At 40.7% G+C, this 22,447-nt stretch overlaps 1 protein-coding gene across 4 annotated transcripts in view; it reads left to right on the forward strand.

Annotated features, from left to right (window-relative positions):
• The window catches only part of GPM6A (glycoprotein M6A), a 171,402-nt gene that overhangs the window by 83,892 nt on the left and 65,063 nt on the right, over nucleotides 1-22,447 (forward strand). For 2 of the 4 annotated variants that reach the window (XM_053402618.1, XM_053402617.1), the window contains exon 2: nucleotides 7,779-7,850. The exons of the other annotated variants lie outside the window; for them this stretch is intronic. In XM_053402618.1, coding sequence (XP_053258593.1) covers nucleotides 7,779-7,850 — 72 coding nt within the window. The remainder of the gene's footprint in view (nucleotides 1-7,778; nucleotides 7,851-22,447) is intronic. 4 annotated transcript variants of the gene reach the window in all.

Below are 22,447 nucleotides of genomic sequence, written 5' to 3' on the forward strand. Positions count from 1 at the left end.
ATGTGTGAAATATATCTTTCTGGATTGGTAGGAGGTATCGCCAGGGTTTCTGATGATATGGCTGTGCGTCAAAACAGTGATATGTTAATATATTTTATTCATATGATTGTGGGATTGGCTTTATGCCAGTGTCGAGTTCATGTTCCACTATGATGTTTTTCAGCTGAATTATTTATATCAGAACAATCCATCTGCAGATGTTAACAATGGAAGTGTAGGAAAGCACATTGATGCTGAAGAGGTTGTTAAATGAAAAGTAGAGAGTGCTTCAGCTTGAAAAATCTCCTTTGCTCTTATTTGTTTCAGAACACTGTAGAAAACAGTTGTTATAATTATCCATAGTGCTCATTTAGTTTTTTCTTACCAGGCATGAAGACACAGTGTCTGTGATTTCATTTCTGCAGTGCTCATCCTCACAGCTACATTGTGCAAAACTGAAACATTCAATGTGTATCTTCAACTACTGTTTTCATGGAGGAAAATTTGTGTCGATTAGATATTTCCTTTTGTTCAAATGTATATTAAAATATATTAAATATTTCCAAATTTCAAGCCATAATGGCCACATAAATACTACAAAATTTGAGTTGTGGGATGGGTTTTTTGAGCGCTACCAAAAAAGCACACAGGGCAGAGATCATCATTTGATTATTTTTTTAAAAAGCTGTTTAAGAGCAACTATTACATTTGAAGGATTAGAAGGCATTACCGCTAACTCTGTTTATAGTGTTTTGCCTTGTGAAACTGATTTAAGATTTTGGTTCCAGACATTTTATAGTTCAGTCTCTGGGATTTAATCTCAATAATGTGTTACACTTGCTATTGTCCCAGTGAATTTGTTGACAGACAGTAATTGGGTCACTGCATTGAAATACCAAGTGTAGGCTTAGAATTCTCTTTGCTGGTTGGCATGACAACCATAGTGGTCGATTAAACATGCGCAGAGAGGAGTCAGCAGCCTGTGGTTCTCAGATACTGCAAAAGAGAGGGTAGAAATGTTAAAGAATGTTCCTTTAAAGAATACATAGGCAGAGAATTCCAGTGGCATCTGTTGTTTGTTAAAAAAAAAAAAAGGGACGGGGGGGGGAGATTGTGCAAACTGAAACGAGACAGAAAGACAATTAAAGCCTGACAATGTTTCATTGAATCTGAAACTTAAAGCACCCCCCAATGAATAATGAATTGTCGCAAAAAGAAAATTAAAATCATTTGACAAAGTCAATGTCTGCAGGGGAAAGAAAATTTCTTATGCTCTGCTGAGTGCAGTTCAAAACCAAGTTATGAAACAAACAGAAATGACCAATCTCCATGCAGATCAACTCTACTGCATGTAGATGTCATTGGGTCAGTATGTTTACACCGATGTGAATTGTTTGCAATGCACTTCAAAGGTAATATTGCCTTCGTAGCAGTTTCAATACCACATCTACACTTACTGCAGTGTCCAGTGAGGTGTCCAGTGTGGCATTTGCTGCAACTTCTTTGGATCAGTTTTGCCTGAGGCGGCCTGATGTCATAGGCAGGGTCCTTGTGACAACATGGCCAGCTATGTATCTCCCCAAGTGGGTCTAGGATCAATGCATCTTTGTGGGCGGTGATCCAGTCACTCCCACTCACTACCACCTGGTCACAATTAACCCTCCCCCTTTAGGGAAAGTGATTTAAGAGGCTATCAGGAGAAGGCCAGGGTGAATATGATCCTGTTATTCTTACATGATATCTCAACAGCTTTTTAGGATGGGTATTGGTGAAGGCATTGTTTCCCAGTGGTTCTGATCCTATTTCCAGGTTAGGTTCCAGAGAATAGAATTGGGTGATTGTCTCCTTATCAGTGGGGTGCCTTAGAGTACCATCTTGTCCCCAATGCCATTTGACATCTACACGAAGCCATTGAGAACAGTCATTAAGAGATTTGGGGTGAGGTCATCAATACACTGATGATGCCCAGCTCTACTTCTCTGTAGCATCTGAATTGGGATAGGCCATGTAGGCGCTAGACTTGGACCTGAAGTTGGTGGTGGGCTGGAAGAGGGCCAATAAACTGACTCTGAATCCTGACAAGATGGCGATTCTGTGGATTAGATGGTTCCTGAGTCTTGATAATTGGTCAATTGCCTGCTTTGGATGGGGCTGTACCCCCTCTGAAAGAGCAGGTTTGTAGTCCGGGGGTGTTCCTTGACCCATCTTTGTCTCTGGAATATCAGGTGACTTCAGCAACTTGGAGTGTCTTCTATCAGCTTAGGCTGGTATGAGAATTACAGGCATTTATGGACCTGGATCACCTGACCACTGTCATCCATGCACAGGTAGCCTGAAGGATGAATGACTGCAATGCACTCTATGTCCTTGAGGTTGGTTTGGAAGCTGCAGCAGGTGCAAAATGTAGCAGCTCAGCTGCTTCCTGGGGAAGTATATTGCTAACACTTCACCTCCCTGTTGAAATAATTGTGTTGGCTGCCAGTTAGCTACCAGGCTAAGGGGCTGTTTTTGGTGCATGCAGTTTGGGACCAGGATACCCGAAAGATTGTTTCACCCCTTATGTACCCAGTCAATCTCTGGGAAGGTGTGGGCCTCTTCTCATGATTTCTGTTTTGTGCAATACGGAATTGGGGGCCTTTAGTGTTCTACACACAAACACCCCGTGTGTTATGAAAAAGAGCACTCTGTTTTTCAGAGGTAGGCATTGTATCAGACAAGACTCAGGGACAGGCACAAGCAACTTGATATCTTGCTTGGGATAGCCACATTTTAAGGGGCATCAGTAAAACATGCAGTCAGAGATGCATATTAGAATCCTTTGCGGTGTCAGAGAAGATGCCAAGCATACCTTGCCTCTGCAACGTATCTAGTGGTAATGGGACACACCTTGGATTCCTTAACACAACTGGTTGGGGCAGCCCCACGGTTTTGGGACAACCCTGACTAGAATCATGGGTGCTAATGTGGTGTAGTGCTTAGAGTAAGGTTACCAGATGTCCCCGTTTCCTGGGGACAGTCCCCGGATTTACAAATAAATCCCCTGACAAAATCCATCTATTTAGTAGGAAGTTGAAAAGTGTTCCCGGATTCATTGAAAAAAATCTGGTAACCTTCGCTTAGAGAGCTGTACTGGGACCTGGGATACCAGTGTTCACATCCCCATTGGCCATGAAGTTCAGTGGGTGATAACATGACAAAGGGGAAAACCATTTATGCCACCTTGAGCTCATTTGAGGAAAATGTAATAACAACTAACTAAAACAAATTTCTAGTATGTTAGGTTTCTTTCTTCACTGGTCATGTATGAAAACAGGTCTATCATTTCCTTAGTTATTTAAAAATGTAAATGTACTTGGGTTTTTGCAATAAGTATACAGAGGAGAAATAACAAATGGTTTTGTATCTCTCATTCAAGCATCATGATGTCATAGTTTAATATATCTGCCTGTGGATTGGCTCACACTGATGAAAGCAGACAACAGTGCTAACAAATGAGTTAAATTGCTATTATGGGTCTTTAATAAAAAGAAACCATGTGGTTAATGAGAGAACTGGCTCTTTCCAGATTAGCTATTTACCTCTGTTGTTAACATTGTAAGATAATATAATAAATGTAGCACGTTGCACCTTGTATACAGTGATTTGGTGCCTGTTTTGGTTCAGCAACTGATAGTGTAGCAGAGTAAAGATGCAAGACTAGCTCATGGGACTGCTACTTATCTGCATAGTTTGCAACAACATAAACCAATATGAGTGCAGATGAAAGTTTTTATGTAGAATAAAATGGAAATCTGTGAACAGGCAGAAGATCTCTGTGCCAGTCTTTCCCCTACTCCAAAACAAACAAGCAACACAATGTGAGTATAAGATACTGCAGTTAATTAAATTGTTAAATGTGACCTCTTCTGCTTTGAATAGTGTGCGCGGATAAGGAAATTTGGCCATATGCTGGTGGTTACATGTACACCCTGAGGTCATTCCTTGGTATGAATTGTTAGTAACTCAAGTAATCTGAGCTGACTTCTATATTGACATGAAGTGGTGTAATTCAGACCAGACTCAAAAATTTGTTACATTGTGGGGATTATTATGTATTGTATCCCCTGCAGAATTTTGCAGTAAACTGCAAATAATGCTTAAAATAAAGAATGTTTCCCAATATATTGAGGAAACACAAAATGGTCTTGCAGAAATCTCATTTAAATAGCAACAGTAATTTGAACCTATTTTATATATGCACTGCATCCACAGGATCTAGTTTGCTTAGAAGTACTCTTGAGATTTGCTTTGTAATTTAAGAGGTCATTTTACAAATGCTTCAAAACACAGCACTGTTCATTTATCTTCCATGTGTTGCTTTTTCAGTTAGCAAAGAGTATCAGTGAGCAAGAAGAAGAAATGCTATATCAATATGTTTGTGCCTATACGGTTCTACCATTTTGATGTTCTCTTATATTATAATTTCCATGCAGTAGCATAAAGGGGTTGACTTGAAACCAGACTACTTAGTATTCCAGTGGTGTTTACCATTAGATTGCAGCTTTGAATGGAGTTTTACCAGAATATAGTTTCAGACATATTTTTATTAAATATTATTAGGAAAGAACATTTTGCATATCTGACATCAGGCTCAAATCTTGCTTTTGATTTAAATGAAAAGTTACTGAGTTAGTCTGGTTATTTTAAAGTGTTGTAAACTTATGTGGCCCTCAGTGTGAACTTAAAAGAGGCTGGGGAGGAACAAGGATATGCAACTAAGAAAAGAAATTCATAGGAGAAGATAATTTGTATATTTCTCTATACACACTGTGAGATCAAGTAATTGTCTGGACTAAATAAAAACATTATGGCCTTGACACTCAAGAAGTATTTGTGTGGCAAATCTAATAACTGATATCCAATTGGAGTGTCCTGCTTATGCTAAGGGCGTTGGGGAGCTGTAGGAGGCCAGGAGAATGTCTGTTGGTGTGATGTTGGGTGTCATCCAAATGGACCACCTTAGTAAGCAGTATTTCTGGAACCAAAGGGAAAGGCCAATAAGGCCTTACACTGTCCATTCAACCCTGGCCCATTCACTTGGGTCTTCTTATCTTGTTCAAGATTTAAGGCTTAGAATTATGGTCAGAAGAAAATGTAGGCTTCTGCAGCATTTCCACAGATTATGCATCCACAGATGATGATAGCATTCTCAGCCCTGTCAGTACCTTTTTGGTTGACTCACTATGTACAGAAAACAAAAGAATTATGATGGTGCTGCATTTGCTGTGTTGGTGTGGTGTTTGGTTCATGAATTTTTATAAGGCAATTTGATATCTGTGGAAGAGCAACATACCTATAAAAGACAAGAACTGCTTATTCATTCCATTATATTTTCCAAAACCACTTCCTTTATTAGATATTAGCATACATACCTACAACAAACTATAAAAAAGGAGAGGGTTGTTTCGTGGAGAAAAACTGGAGTTAGTTTTGCATGGCTGTGAAGAAATGTGCGTGATGTGGGCATGAAAATCTGGCAGCTGTCCATGTTTACTTCATTTTCATGTTGCAATGTAGTTCTTCCTCTTTTTTCTTTTTGTACACTTAGAAAAATAGTTTTACAATGGTGATAGTTATAATAAAAAGCACGGAAAGATATAACTGCACACTTTATCTTATCTCTTGCCGTTTCTGTATATGGATTGCTCCATCTTTTATTTATTTATTGTTGTTTTTCAGCAGGCTTCAGTAGTTGTTTGTAAGCAGCTGTGTCCAGTCTTGTCTCTCCCTCGTCCCTCTACTTGTTTTGGATAATGTACGCACAGGAGGAATAGAATCCCTTAAAGCTCAGACATTTAATATCTGGTAACACATTTTGCCTTAACCAGTACGAAAAGGACCCGCTTGCAATCAGCAAAGTGTGTATAAACTATGAAGAAAAGGCTGATTTGGTTGCATTAGAAGCAAGCAGACATTTTTGTTTTGTTCTGTCAGTTAGATACGTCACTAGGGGATGATCTTGGCAGAGAAAGCCACTGCAGGAACTTCTGTGTGTTTATCAGAGCTGCCTCATTTGGAAGGAGCTTCTGAACTGAAGTTGCACATTTAAAATTGCAAAACCTGAACATCCCTCCCAGCACTTTTTGCATAGTTCAGACCTGGGGTCCCCAACATTTTGGGCCTGGAAGCCCATTTAGAAATCTAATAAACTACCATAGGTACCACAAAAATGCCCAATTCTCAGAACCCCCCCCTCCGCAAAATGAAACACAAACAAATAAGTAGGAACCCTCCTAAATAGTCAACCTGTCAATCATTCAACTCAAAAAGTTCCCCAAACCTATCAATTTTAAAAGCTTAATGGCGGTGGTAGGAGGTCTGAGGGTCAAGGGTATGTGTGGCTGAGAGTGCTCTGGTGCCCACTGACATTACACTGGAGTTACCATGTTGAGAATATGAGAATCACATTGTAATAGCTTTTTTTGTTTGTTTCTGAAAAGTGCCCATGGTTGTAGAAATGTTAATGTTAAAAATATATTTGCTCTATATGTCAAAGCAGAGAACATACTAAGTGAGTTTTTGAATCATTGGCTTGAATTGTAAGACAAATGAACGGGAGGAAATTTGCCGCATGGAAGTTTGCCGTTCTTTTTCTTTCCCACAGCTGCCTACATACACCCTCTGAGGGTTGAGACGCCCTCCTGAATCATGTAGGATGAGGTAGAGGATGCTGCAGTTGGAGGTGGTGATTGACACCTGCCTATTTGGGGCTGTTCACCCCTCCTAAATGCCCCTTCCTTATTCCATATTGTTCAGAAGGGTCCCTGTTCCTCCAGAAATGCCTTTCAGGGTTACTAGCAGCTGCAGAGGGGACAAGCGGAGAGCAAACTTTTTTTTAAAATGTGAACGTCCTTCTCCTTATGCATCTAAGGATCCAAGTCATTATATTTTACTGAGTCTTTTTCATTATTTTTGATCTGCTTGATGTCAAATTAACTAACTGGAGTACATATGTCATAGTTGTTGTATCAACTTTGGTTTTGCCTTTGGCCTGTTTATACAAACTGCATGAATTACAATGTGCATGTTTGCTGCAGGTTGCAGCTTTCCAGATCACACTATAATTTAACAAGTTTTCTCATGGCTCGATTCCCACTCACTTACGATTGCATCTAAACCGTGTCATAAATGTCTTGATGTTGGTGTCATGTGTTATTTTTAAAGTGTTCCTGAACCTGTGGAGGGCAATAACAGAGAGGTGAAGGAAAATCAGCATCACACAGCTCTTCTTTGTATATGTAAAGTCCAAATCAGCCCTAAATTCATCCTTATTTGTGTTAGCAGAGAGAATCCTCTGTTACCTGGAGGATTGTTCTGAACTACATCTCCCATCAGCTCTGGTCATCATGACTAATGATCAAGGATGGCCAGAATTGTAGTCCAAAATGCCTGCAGGGCACTAGGCCAGTGATCAAGAGGAAATTTCAACTTACTATGCTGTGTTTGTCCACAGTAGTGCATTTAGATGAAACACGGCTGAGGCTGGCAGGACATTCACTGTTTATGTGATTTTGAGACACAATGCAGTAGCTAAAAATAATTGCCTTTCAAGTCCCCCCCCCCACACTGTGAATAGCAGACTGCATTGCTCTCTGCCCCAATGATGGTCCTTACACTCAACTGCTAAGAGAGAAGAATGTTCCACAGATTCAGGAAACTGCTCCCATATCAAACCATACATTTCCCATGTTTATTTCATTTGACTGCATTAGTCATATACTTAATTTTTTTTCTGCCTACTTGGTGTTTACACCTTTCAGATATGGGCAGTAGGACAGGGAGAGAGGAAGAAATCTGCTTGGTTAACATGCACCTCACTTGTCATCGTTTAGGTAAGCTGTACATTTGCTATTTTAGTTCTTCCTCAAAAATTGGCCCACTCCACAAGGATTCCCTCTTGGACAGCACTACAGAGTAAAGACTGGACCTAGGATGATGTGGAAAAAGCAAGCAGGTTATCAGAAGCGAGTATAAACTTACATTGCTTTGTATATGGAACTGTTTCTGATATGGAACTGTTGGGCACTGAATATGCTATGCCGAGTTTTTGGTAGCAGTCCTCCAAGGAGCAGGTTAACAAGGAAAACCACTGATTTTATATGTATATATATATATATGTATGTAGCCAACTGCTGCCTTTCTGTTTATATCTCAAGGCTTTTATATGTTTCTTTCTCTTTTATTGTTTTATTTGTATAATGCCTAATAAAGGTTTGAATAAGTAATAAGTAAGCTATGCACTTACTGGTCTGCAACATATGCACAAGAGGCATGATTATACCTGGCTTCTCCCAGTCTCTAGGCCAAGGGTGGAACCCTTTTTAGTCCAAGGGCCACATTCCCTTATGGTCAACCTTCTGGGGGCTGCATAAGCAAGTCTTGAAGAAAAAGTGGGGGGAGCAATGAATGCTGCTTTCGCCTTTGTGCAGTAGAGTACATTCTAGCGATGCAGAGGCAAGAGATTTTTAGACATGCACACATCAACCACTGCACCCAGGCAAGCAAGAGGCTTTGTCACAATTACGTAAGCACTCGACAAAGAAGTTCAGTGGGGCTGGTGAGGGGTGTGACCTGGGGTATGGCCTAGGGGAATTCCTGAAGACCAGTTAGAAAGGCGTGAGGTTTCCCATTTCTGCTCTAGGTATATCTGCTGTTTCTTCACTACCATTGCAGAAAGAATACCCAAGGATGAGTGACTTGCTAGCCTGGTTATCTCTGTCCCTGTATAATATGGAAGAGCTAATCTGCCCTTGAGAAAAGAATTCATTCTGTTTGGTCTTAGTACCAGGGGTGTCACGGTAAGCCCCACTTCGCTTAATCAATCACAAGATGTTTGCACATGCACATCATTTGAGTGGCAATGTTCGTCAACTTTGGGGACCCCCAGCCCCCTCAAATATTTTATTAGGGAGGTTGAAGGGACCTTGGCCCCTAGGAGTTGGCTACTATGCCTAGTGCTATGTGTGTCCCCTTAGATGCTGTGTGTGTTAATCACTCATACTTCGAGAAGGAGGGAAAGGGACATGTATTTTCTGCAAGATGTTGTTAGAATGTATTTGCATGCAATTGGAGTTGTTGTAATGTTGGCTAAGATCTCTTAGCTCTGGGATAATATTTTTATGCGCGTGTGTGCATGTACACATACATGGGGCATATACACACGTCTTTAAGCACTAGTATTATAAACTCAAACGTGAACAATTTTTAAAAGTATAGTAAAAGAAAACTTACAACTGCAATTTAATATTTACATTAAGCAAGAAATAAAACTGTCTGAAGTGTAGAACAGTGACTTCACAATCTTTTTAGTTTAAAACGTTTCTCCTTTATGAAATCTTTGGAATTAGTCCTTATTCTCACGAGTCCAAGTTGTTACTGCATTTGCTTAAATTCAACCTTTGTTGACAGTGTTCTTCCCACCTCCTTTTTCATATATGCCATTGACAATATGCTTTTCAGGTGGGTTTTGCATCTTGAACCTTTGCGATTGCACAGATTTTTCTGCTGAAACATCTGAAACTATCCAATGACGCAGTACACAACTATATGTGCTTTAGTCCTATAATTGCATAGTGATCTCTGAAATACACAGGCTCTCAATCACACACCCACACTTTCTATAGTCCTATTCATGCAACTGAATAAAACAAACATGAAGGAAGGTGTGGGATTGTGGTGACCTTTGCATGTTGGCTGTATCACCTGTACAGTCCTTATTCATGCACTTGCTTTATGGGTAGGTGAAAGCCATGCAGAAATTAGGTTCCCAACTGCTCCGAAAAACCCCACTTGCCTGTGTGTACATTTCATACACACATACAAACTGTACAGTAAATACATATGGATGGGTATGGGACTTGCTGCCAAGATCTCGCTCCTGCATATGCATGTTTTCTGTATATACTTCCAATTTTGTGACCAGTACACCTCTCTCTCTCTCTCTCTCTCTCTCTCTCTCTCCCTTCCCCCCTGGCTTTCTCTCAGACACCTAAACAATGAAGATTTGTTGGTTATATATAAAGCCAATTATGAATGTCAGTGCCAGTCTAATATATTTTTTTAAACACGAAAGCTCATACCAATAACAAACTTAGTTGGTCTCTAAGGTGCTACTGGAAGGAATTTTTTTACGTATTTTGTTTTGACCACAGCAGACCAACACAGCTACCTACCTACCTACCTACCTACCTACCTACCTACCTACCTACCTATATTTTTCTAAAGCAGAGTCCAAATGGAGCAAACACGCCATTGAGCCACTAATTCATGTCTCCATCTATTCCATGCATTGCCTGAATCAGGTTGCTTTACACTGTTGCTTAGCAGGGCTGACTGTGACCCCACCCCCATCCTGGCCATCCCCTGTATTGCCACAGTGACTGGCCCCATGTCTAACCCTACTTTTTGCAGAAAGTTTGGTAATGGCACAGTCTTAAGGACAAAATGAAGGAAGCAAATGCACCCTTAAATCATTTGGTAGCCCCCAATAGACCATTTAAAAAGCCCTTTACCCATCATTTGCAGTAGGCTGTTGTATCAGGTTTCATTCTCCTTTCTAGTTACTGTAAGGATAAGATGGGAACTTGCACAGCCATACAAAATGGAGTGAAAATTAGGCAGTTAGCAGTATACTATTCTATCATGAAACTGTTTGAGTCTTTGAATTTTTAGCATGCAGGTACAGGAGTCAGCAAACTTTTTCAGCAGGGGGCCGGTCCACTGTCCCTCAGACCTTGTAGGGGGCAGGACTATATTTTGAAAAAGAAAAAAAATGAACGAATCCCTATGCCCCACAAATAACCCAGAGATGCATTTTAAATAAAAGCACACATTCTACTTATTTAAAAACACCAAGCAGGCCCCACAAATAACCCAGAGATGCATTTTAAATAAAAGGACACATTCTACTCACGTAAAAACACGCTGATTCCCAGACTGTCCATGGGCCGGATTTAGAAGGCGTTTGGCCCCCGGGCCTTTGTTTGTCTACCCATGATGTAGGAGATCCTTTGGTGCCTCAATATGCAGCTTTAAGCGCTAGGTGAAAGTGTTCCTCTTAAACCAATGACATCCTATATCATTTTAAATGTTTCATGGGAGAGGGTGGAAGGGGTTATTATTGTTTCATTTTCTTCTTCTTTTTATTAGGTCTTTTGTCTTTTTATCTTGTATTGTTATGCTGTGAACCCCCCTGAGAAATGCAGATGAAGGGTGGTATACAACTTTTAACAACAACTACTACAACAACAAGAATACTGAGAAGTTCCCCCCTGCATGTCCCACTGAAATGAAAGGGAATTGTGAAAGCCTGTGTTCCTGCTGCACTGTTCCTGTTAATTTTGATGTGCTATATTTTCCAGTAGACTGTGTCCAATAACCAGCGCAAGCCCAATATATTTTGTGGCCTTAAGCAAAATACAAGATGCCACCACCCTTTATTCCATGTTCAAAAGCTGGCCAGACTGGGCAGTTTGGGGCAGAATCTGCCATTGTACCTTAAGGGCAGCATGTTAGCAGTGATTCCACTTTCTACCCTCAGCATTTGCCCCCTAAGTTGGATGCCTCATTCTGCCTCATGGTGGTAAATGGCCATTGTTCTTCTTACTCAGCCACCATTGTTCTACAAACTTGCTGGAGGGCTGTACCTTATCAAGTGTTCTCTTTTCTTAATAGAAGAAAACTTAGCCCAGCTTTCTCTCCCGTGGACGCAAAGATGTCTTTAGATATTTGTTTAATCATATCATAGTATTAAAAGGGCACGCTGAGGACACACTGCACTACATTTAGCACACAACTTTTTCAGTGACTGAAAAGTGTTCTTTAGTGTAGTGTCATAGAGACATTTACCGGATAGCTAATTGAAGGAACGAAACGTTATTTGACGGTTGTGGAGTGTGGATCTAGATTTATAAACTTTTGCCACATATTGTGGGAATGGGAGCATAGCTCAATCAGAGATCCATGCTTTGCACTTGAAGGGTCTCAAGATCAATTCCTGGCACCCTCAGTTAAAAAGGGAGCTCAGGTTGCAGGGCAGGGAAAGACTTCTGCAAAGGACAACTGCTGGGTGTCACCATAGTAGATCATGGATCGGAACATAGGAATCTGTGTTATACCAAGTCAGACCATTGGTCTATCTAGCCCATTATTGTCTAAATTGACTGACAGTAGCTCTCCAGGGTTCCAGACAGGAAACTTTCATTGACTACCACCTTTAACCGTTCAGCTGAAAAAAATTATTACATAAAAAGGATTGAGGTTGGAACATAAACTGACCCTGAATGTGCATCAGCTGTAGCAACTGAACCATTGGCCTTACAACTTCATATTGCTACGCTCATTTTAGCTGCTCATTTAACATAATTGGCTACAATCCATGGGATAGAGACTCTGTACATCAACCACAGGTGAGAAACACTGCAAAAGAGTGGGAGTTTGACTTCTGGAAGAGTTAGATAACAGGAAGAGGAGCGCAGAGGAATAAACATAGTAGTCCTGTGCCTTCCAAGGAACACTGACATGATTTGCCTTGGCTATTCATAGTGAAATAACTGGTTGAGAAACTGGGATGCTTCCTGGAAAATAACTGAACCCAGAGGTCGCTGCTCCTAATAGGAGCAATTCAGAACTCTCAACTTTTGAACAGCATTCAAAACTCCCATTGCTCTAGGTGCATTTTGTGACAGGGAGTTTCATCAGTGTGAGCAGTTTCTGAGCTCTGGGTGCAGTACTGCACCTAAGATTTCAGATTAAAACTGCCACTGCTGGAAGGAAAGGAGGACCTTTTCTGCCTCCCCACTTCCAGCCACTCTCTGATGACTGGAGAAGGGACCCTCAAAAGAATATTAGGGAGGAAGGCAGGGGAAGTATGGATTTGTTTTTTGCAGTCTTCAGATGAGGACTAGACCATGTGAAAAATGAACATAAGATTTTAGCTGTAGTTCATTCATTTTCAGCTTTCTATTCTTGTTATTAAAAAAAGCGTGCCTAGACACTCCGTTGGGGTGCCCATAACCTAGGTTTAAGGTGCCATTTAGCTCCTAGCTTTCATATCTCAGTTTCTAACACTGCTTTTGAACAATATTTTCATTTAAATATTATTTTGTCAACACGTGATGCATATGCTTCTTGAGCAAGAAGAGTGTGCTAATCAGTTTGCTAATCATTGCTATGAATCTTTTCTTTCCTGGGAGTTTATGCTTGTAAATTTGAAGCTGTTGTATGTACTTCAAACCAAGATATAAGCTAGAAACGTGGAAAACAATTAATTATGTTCCTCCTCAATGAAGCCCTTCGATTAAAGCTGGCCAGGCTTTAACTAAACCTCCACGAGAGTCTGTCTGTCTGTCTGTCTGTCTGTCTGTCTGTCTGTCTTTCTTTCACATGGAGGGGTCCATGCTGGGTGTGAGATGCACTGACTTAGGACTCATGAAAATGTGCTATAATTTTGTGACAGTGCCTTTCAACAATCTTTACAGCACTCTTCTAGTTATTGCTGTTAAATAAATTATAAATCACAGCCCTAGCTAGTATGCTTCAGTTGCAACTAAGATTTGGCCAATTTCTGTTCCACTGTTGTGTTGGTCTTAAAACACTGTGATTTTGTTTGGTAATTGCACACATAGAGGAAGATGCCATCATTGGAGGCACAGCAATGATTAAGGGCAGAGCAGCAGGTGGCTGTACTATGGATACAGAATGGAGGATGCCATCTGTTTGTAAAAAAAACAAATGTGTGACTGTGGAACTCCTTTGCAGAAAACCAAGCCCAGTTCAAAACAAAGGGTGGTAGGGAGAGAAATTACAAATATAAATAATTTTACTGTGGAATTGGGCAGAGAAATATGAGTGGAGGATAGCTTACATATTATAGAGTGGCATATATAGAAGCCACTACCCTTAATTTCTTGATTTGCATTAACCTAAAGACTAATTTTTTGCACTGCGGGATGTCAGAAATATATAATCCCATCACTAGCAGAAATAAGCTACTGCAGTCAGCAATGTGGGCTTTCTGATATTTTGCCCTAAATTTACTGGGAATTGAATTAACATATTTTAGTAAGCAAAACTAAAAATAGAATGTCTTGTTGATTTTATGTTTTGCATAAACACAGGGTTTTTTCCTGCAGTTGGATTTTCCCTCTCCCACCCCTGCAGCCAGGGCTTAACATACTATAGCATGTTACTACAGCAAACATAACTTTTTAATGGACTGGGAAACAAACAAAAATAAATAGATCACGTGACTCTCTTCATTGCAATATTCGCTTTATTGTGGTGGTCTGGAACTGAACCTGCAGTATCTCCGATGTATGCCTGCAAAAAATCATCAGACTACCATCATAAGGGACCATCTGAAGGGACGCGGGTGGCGCTGTGGGTAAAACCTCAGTGCCTAGGACTTGCCGATCGTATGGTCGGCGGTTCAAATCCCCGCGGCAGGGTGAGCTCCCATCTTTCGGTCCCAGCTCCTGCCCACCTAGCAGTTCGAAAGCACCCCTAAGTGCAAGTAGATAAATAGGTACTGCTTTATAGCGGGAAGGTAAACGGCATTTCCGTGTGCTGCTCTGGTGCTGACTCGCCAGAGCAGCTTCGTCACGCTGGCCACGTGACCCGGAAGTGTCTGCGGACAGCGCCGGCTCCCGGCCTCTTAAGTGAGATGAGCGCACAACCCTAGAGTCGGACACGACTGGCCCGTACGGGCAGGGGTACCTTTACCTTTACCTTTTTACCATCATAATACCATTTCTACCACCATTCACTAAACACTAAAACACTAAAACCCTGGATTCTTATGCATACTAAGAGCACTTCTTGGACCTGTGGTTTTCTTAGTTGTGCCCCATTTGAGGATCACAGTTGCTAGACAGGGATATTTGGGCAAGGTTTCTCCTTTGGTTTCTTCTTACCTTGGCCAAAGCATCCTAGGTATAACCATTTGAGCCACAATCCTGAAGTAAGCTTTTTAAAAAAGCAACCTTTAAGCATAAACCTTTTTGTCTGTCCTTTAAAATGTACATATTTCCAAAACCTTACCGATACTTGGAAAACACTGTTTTTTTTTGTTTTTATCAGCTAAAGATGAACTCAGCTTTGCTTACATGCACCCAGTTAATAGCACCTCTCTATCTCTGGTTCAGTTGCTATAGAAACCATGTCCTGCTAGCATCCCAATCTTACACTGTTCTAAATTCAGACCACAGCGTTAGACAATAATATTAATTGTGTACCTTATACTTTGCTCTAATCTTCCTCATTTTAAAAATAATTCTGGTATGCATTATGAGAGGGATTATATATGAATGTCTCACAGGTGCAATGCCTGTACTGTGGTATACAAAGAACCCATGTGATTTGTAGAAATACAGAGCTCTCTAAAAGACATAGGTACAAAATGGAATTGCCCACTGCTGCTTGTAAAAAGCATAATAGCAAGCAAAAAGTCTCTTCCCTGGGGCTTAGGGCTACAGCTTCCTGTTGTTGGTAGTTACACACAAATACAATCTAGTGTAATATAAATGAAGTTAAATATATGGCCAGGTCAGGACAAAATGCTTGATCTTCATGGTTCATTTTGACTTAATGGCTACTTGATGAAGGGAGGGCCAGCAGTTTTAAAGGAATGCTACCCATTAATAATTTTAAAAGGAGATTGCTCATATTTCAAGGATCTACCCACCGTAAGTGGAAATCATTCACACACACACCACCAGCACCACAGAATTTGTCCATACATTTTGTTAAGGCAATGGGACCCAGGTGGCGCTGTGGTCTAAACCACTGAGCCTAGGGCTTGCCAATCAGAAGGTCGGTGGTTCGAATCCCTGCGACGGGGTGAGGTCTCATCTCTTGCCAACCTAGCAGTTCGAAAGCACGACAAAGTGCAAGTAGATAAATAGGTACCGCTCTGGCAGGAAGGTAAACGGCATTTCCGTGCGCTGCTCTGGTTTCGCCAGAAGCGGCTTAGTCATGCTGGCCACATGACCTGTAAAAACTGTTTGCGGACAAATGTTGGCTCCCTCAGCCAGTAAAGCGAGATGAGCGCCGCAACCCCAGAGTCGTTTGCGACTGGACTTAACTGTCAGGGGTCCTTTACCTTTGTTAAGGCAGACATTTGTCTTGTCTTTGCTTTCAGAAATGTGTGTTTCTTCAGGTGGGGGCATGGATTACAAAGAGCTGTAGCAAGTAGAATTTAAAGATATTATAAGGGAAAGTTTTTTTGAAAATCCAATTGGCAGCACATACTCATATTTTTGTTTGGATCATATTCATTCTGAAAATTCTAGAATTGCTAGGCATGATAACACAATTGGGCAGTACTTATTACTGTGGCAGCACAGTACTTACTAAGTAAGCTAATTAAAATTATGTGATTAGATACCCATGGTTATATTGTGATCATATAATATAATATTATGCACCTTCCTTGCCCCCCTGAATTGCCTATAATTTGCCTGGTCAAAAGGTGGCAGCTGTAAGCCAATGACCCACCCAACCTGCACTGCAAATTGTTTTGAAGCTCTTCTAAGAACCACTTTAAACACCAGGCAGCAGAATCATGGAATTGCTGAGTTGGAAGGTACACTGAGAATCATCTAATCCAAGACCTTGCAATGCAGAAATATGCAGTTGTCCCATACGGGGATTGAACCTGCAACCTTGGCATTATCAGCACCACACTCTAACCAACTGAGCTATCCAGTGTGGGGGGATTCTGCACATAATACATGAAGTGGGGCTTGTGAATCTTATTCATGGTGAGATCCGTGAACATCAGCTGAATGTTTTGAGTTCATGAGCCCTACTCACAAGTAAAATATGTGATCTGCTTTTCAGATACTGCAACAGAAGAAGTAGAAGCCAATGTTTATAAAGGGATGTTTAGACCAACCTATTTCCAGTTTCTGTCAATTTCACATTTCACATTCATAATTTTGATGTTTGCTTCCCTGGGCTCCTTTGTGAAGAAGGGCAGGATACAAAGTTAATTGTTGTTGTTTAGTCGTTTAGTCATGTCCGACACTTCGTGACCCCATGGACCAGAGCACGCCAGGCACCTCTGTCTTCCACTACCACCCACAGTTTGGTCAAACTCATGCTGGTAACCTCGAAAACACTATCCAACCATCTCGTCCTCTGTCGCCCCCTTCTCCTTGTGCCCTCCATCTTTCCCAGCATCAGTGTCTTCTCCAGGGAGTCTTCTCTTCTCATGAGGTGGCCAAAGTACTGGAGCCTCAGCTTCACGATCTGTCCTTCCAGTGAGCACTCAGGGCTGATTTCATTAAGAATGGATGTGTTTGATCTTCTTGCAGTCCATGGGACTCTCAAGAGTCTTCTCCAGCACCATAATTCAAAAGCATCAATTCTTCGGCGATCAGCCTTCTTTATGGTCCAGCTCTCACTTCCATACATCACTACTGGGAAAACCATGGCTTTAACTATACGGACCTTTGTTGGCAAGGTGACGTCTCTACTTCTCAAGATGCTGTCTAGGCCTGTCATTGCCCTTCTCCCAAGAAGCAGGCGTCTTTTAATTTCGTGGCTGCTGTCACCATCTGCAGTGATCATGGAGCCCAAGAAAGTAAAATCTCTCACTGCCTCCATTTCTTCCCCTTCTATTTGCCAGGGGGTGATGGGACCAGTGGCCATGATCGTCGTTTTTTTGATGTTGAGCCTCAGACCATATTTTGCGCTCTCCTCTTTCACCCTCATTAAAAGGTTCTTTAATTCCTTCTCACTTTCTGCCATCAAGGTTGTGTCATCTGCATATCTGAGGTTGTTGATATTTCTTCCGGCAATCTTAATTCCAGCTTGGGATTCATCCAGCCCAGCCTTTCGCATGATGTATTCTGCATATAAATTAAATAAGCAGGGAGATAGAATACAGCCTTGTCGTACTCCTTTCCCAATTTTGAACCAATCAGTTGTTCCATATCCAGTTCTAACTGTAGCTTCTTGTCCCACATAGAGATTTCTCAGGAGACAGATGAGGTGACCAGGCACTCCCATTTCTTTAAGAACTTGCCATAGTTTGCTGTGGTCAATGAAGCTTTTGCATAGTCTTTTGCATAGTCAATGAAGCAGAAGTAGATGTCTTTCTGGAACTCTCTAGCTTTCTCCATAATCCAGCGCATGTTTGCAATTTGGTCTCTGGTTCCTCTGCCTCTTCTAAATCCAGCTTGCACTTCTGGGAGTTCTCGGTCCACATACTGCTTGAGCCTTCCTTGTAGAATTTTAAGCATAACCTTGCTAGTGTGTGAAATGAGTGCAATTGTGCGGTAGTTGGAGCATTCTTTGGCACTGCCCTTCTTTGGGATTGGGATGTAGACTGATCTTCTCCAATCTTCTGGCCACTGCTGAGTTTTCCAAATTTGCTGGCATATTGAGTGTAGCACCTTAACAGCATCATCTTTTAAAATTTTGAATAGTTCAGCTGGAATACCATCACTTCCACTGGCCTTGTTATTTGCAGTGCTTTCTAAGGCCCATTTGACTTCACTTTCCAGGATGTCTGGCTCAAGGTCAGCAACCCCACTACCGGGGGTGTACGAGACATCCATATCTTTCTGGTATAATTCCTCTGTGTATTCTTGCCACCTCTTCTTGATGTCTTCTGCTTCTGTTAGGTCCTTACCACTTTTGTCCTTTATTATGGTAATCTTTGTACGAAATGTTCCTTTCATATCTCCAATTTTCTTGAACAGATCTCTGGTTCTTCCCATTCTGTTGTTTTCCTCTATTTGTTTGCATTGCTCGTTTAAGAAGGCCTTCTTGTCTCTCCTTGCTATTCTTTGGAAATCTGCATTCAATTTCCTGTATCTTTCACTATCTCCCTCACATTTTGCTTGCCTTCTCTCCTCCGCTATTTGTAAGGCCTCGTTGGACAGCCACTTTGCTTTCTTGCATTTCCTTTTCATTGGGATGGTTTTCGTTGCTGCCTCCTGTACAATGTTACGAGCCTCCATCCATAGTTCTTCAGGGACTCTGTCCAACAAATCTAAATCCTTAAACCTGTTCGTCACTTCCACTGTGTATTCATAAGGGATTTGACTTAGATTGTATCTTACCGGCCCAGTGGTTTTTCCTACTTTCTTCAGTTTAAGCTTGAATTTTGCTATAAGAAGCTGATGATCTGAGCCACAGTCAGCTCCAGGTCTTGTTTTTGCTGACTGTATAGAGCTTCTCCATCTTTGGCTGCAGAGAATATAATCAATCTGATTTCGATACTGCCCATCTGGTGATGTCCATGTGTAGAGTCGTCTCTTGTGTTGTTGGAAAAGCGTGTTTGTGATGACCAGCTTGTTCTCTTGACAGAACTCTATTAGCCTTTGCCCTGCTTCGTTTTGATCTCCAAGGCCAAACTTGCCAGTTGTTCCTTTTATCTCCTGCCTCCCTACTTTAGCATTCCAATCCCCTATAATGAGAAGAACGTCCTTCTTTGGTGTCACTTCTATAAGGTGTTGTAAGTCTTCATAGAATTGGTCAATTTCAGTTTCTTCAGCACCAGTAGTTGGTGCATAAACTTGGATTACTGTGATGTTAAAAGGTCTGCCTTGGATTCGTATCGAGATCATTCTATCATTTTTGAGATTGCATCCCAGTACAGCTTTCACCACTCTTTTGTTGACTATGAGGGCCACTCCATTTCTTTTACGGGTTTCTTGCCCACAGTAGTAGATGTGATGGTCATCCGAACTGAATTTGCCCATTCCCATCCATTTTAGTTCACTGATGCCCAGGATGTCAATATTTATTAACAAAGTTAATAAATAAAAATAAATAAAATAGTTTTGCCCCATTTCCATTTTTGTTTGCATTTGAGAAAAAATATGCACAAAAGTTCACATTTAAATAGTATTTCATTAAAACAAAATGGTATTTATAGACAACTTTATCTCTATTTACACATTTTATTCTTTTCTTTTAAAATGCATTTAGATTTTGGTCTTCTCCATGTATACCACCAAAATCTGCTCCAGGGAATCCTCCATCTCTCTGGAGCATTATTTTAGTTGGGGCTGTATGAGAGGTGGGGGAAGTCACAGAAGCTGAATTTCACAAGCACCCCTGCAAAACCCTTTTAAAAACACTGTCCTTTAGAAAAGGGGATTATTTAACATAGAGGCAAAGGTAAGAGTTCTTTGTGATTTGTTCCTGTAGAGATTAGCACTATTCATGGCATGAAAAGATTGTAGGACTCCTTGGAAGTAAATAACCGAGCAAGGGAACTTTATTTCCCCACCACATGAACAAACAGCTACACATCTGTCATTCATCTGACATCATCTGACATTCCCTGTGGGGAACACTCTGGCAAACAGTACCCAGAAGGATTCAATTTTCCACTCACCAGCTGGTGAGGAGAGGATTCAGTCCTCCTCTTTGCAGTGGTTTGCTTCAGCAGTGCATTGCCTGCAGTGAGTTCCCTAGTTGACATCATCCGGTGACATCAGTTGATTGACAAATGGGTGTTGTTTGGGGAAAATGGCATTACAGGCCAAGATTGGTCCATGGGCTGGAGGTTCTCCATCCCTGAAAGCAAGGGAACTTGCTGTCTTGTTTCTAGACTAGTTATCATGGAAATGGTAAATCTTGGTGACGTAGTTGAATATTCATCCACAAAATGTTCCCAGGGAGAAGGATTTTAGCATATGTGTCCCCCTGCAATGGCAGTTATCTCTGAAATAATCTTTTTTCATGATGAAACAGTACATCATGTAAGGCTGTAAACAGGTTTATAGCCTCAATGAGAAATACTCCTATGCCTTCATAATTTGATTGTGTCATACTTTGTGAGTTTGTCACTGAAGGATTGTTGACAGATGCAGAACGTGACATGACATCTATGTACTGAAGGCAATGATTATAACTGGTAGGTACCTGTCAGAGATGTTTTAGATAATGGATATCCTGTTTGAGGATAGGAGACTAGCTCAGCCACTGAAACTTTTATATCTCTGTTGTTTAATGAGCATTCAGGTAATTTGTCTAAACTGGCTTCTTATCGCTTTTGATACGTTTAAGATCAACCTACTTTTAGAAAAATCCTACCTACCCTAAGCCTTGGGTATTGGATGGCTTATGAATATGAATAAATAATACATAATATGAGGCTAGTGGGTGATGCTGGTGTCCTCTTTTGATAATTTCCTATGAAATTTCTTATCGCTTATTAGGTACATATATTTGAGATGATTGTTTAGAAGGTGATTAATAAATTGTAACAACAACAACAAAACAATCACAATTACAACAACAATAATAATTAGTGCTTTTTAAATAGAAAAATAGGTGCTGGTACTCACCATGAAATTGTTACAGTAAGTGCAGCACTTTTAAACAATAGCAAAAAAGGTGCCAGTTCTGTGTACCCTTGAGTACCCCCTGAAAATAGTAGTAGTAGTAGTAGTAGTAATAATAATAATAATAATAATAATTAATAATTCTTACACACTTATGTGGTGCCTACTAAAGTTGAGGGTTGGTTATCTACTTTGTGGGGATGTAATTCAATTAAACCAGTGGAAGGTTTGGAGAAGTGATTCCACTGCTGCAGGGAACATTTTTTAAAAAAATATGTCTAAAAAAGTCTAAAAATAACTCTCTAGGGACTCCACAGAAATACCAACTGATGAATTATGTTTTGCAAATCTAATTCTTTTCATTCAGGAGAAGATTAGCAGTTGCCTTTATGTAGAGCTGCCTCTATATGCAGCCCAAAGCCCTTTGTGAAGGGGATTATATAAGGGTGGGTTCATTTCCAGTTTTGGCAAGTAAAAGTCATTCAGAAAATAAGCTCAGACAGTAGAGGTTGTTGTTGGAAGAGTACAGCTCCCTCTCTGTGAATGATCATTATTTATGGGTGAGAGTACATCCATTCTGTATTAGTGTTAGCTTTGTTTTATTATGTTTTTAGATTTTTTTTAAGCACTGTGGATTATATACAGTTTTTATATGTACACAGAAGGTTGATGATCAGAAATGTATATTGTGAAACAATTTTAATCTGTTTTATTAAATGGTGCAGGTTATGAATATTACAGGTTTGACAACATTTAAGAATGATTAAAGCCTAATTCAAACCACCATTGGGTCAGTGGCAAGAACCTTTGAAAAGCCTGCCCATGTTGGTTTACAGATTATAGTGAATTGGCTGTGTGCATCAATTGCTACATGCTGGATCCAGCTTTTTGCATGCCATCATAATTTCTCAAAAAGTAATTTTTGAAATAATCTATCAGCAGCCAACATTTCCTCACAGCTCCCATGTGCACAGATGGTCATGTGAATCAGCCTTATGTAATGATTATGGGGTGGTAAGAATGTGGGTTGAATTCTGCTTGTGTGTGATTTATCTGGCAACTGGCAGCCCAGTCTACCTTTATGGTGCCCTAGCAACATATCTGGAAGGAAGTCGTGTGGCAGG

This window comes from Podarcis raffonei, chromosome 9 (assembly GCF_027172205.1).
Source record: "Podarcis raffonei isolate rPodRaf1 chromosome 9, rPodRaf1.pri, whole genome shotgun sequence".
NCBI classification, from domain to species: Eukaryota; Metazoa; Chordata; class Lepidosauria; order Squamata; family Lacertidae; genus Podarcis; species Podarcis raffonei.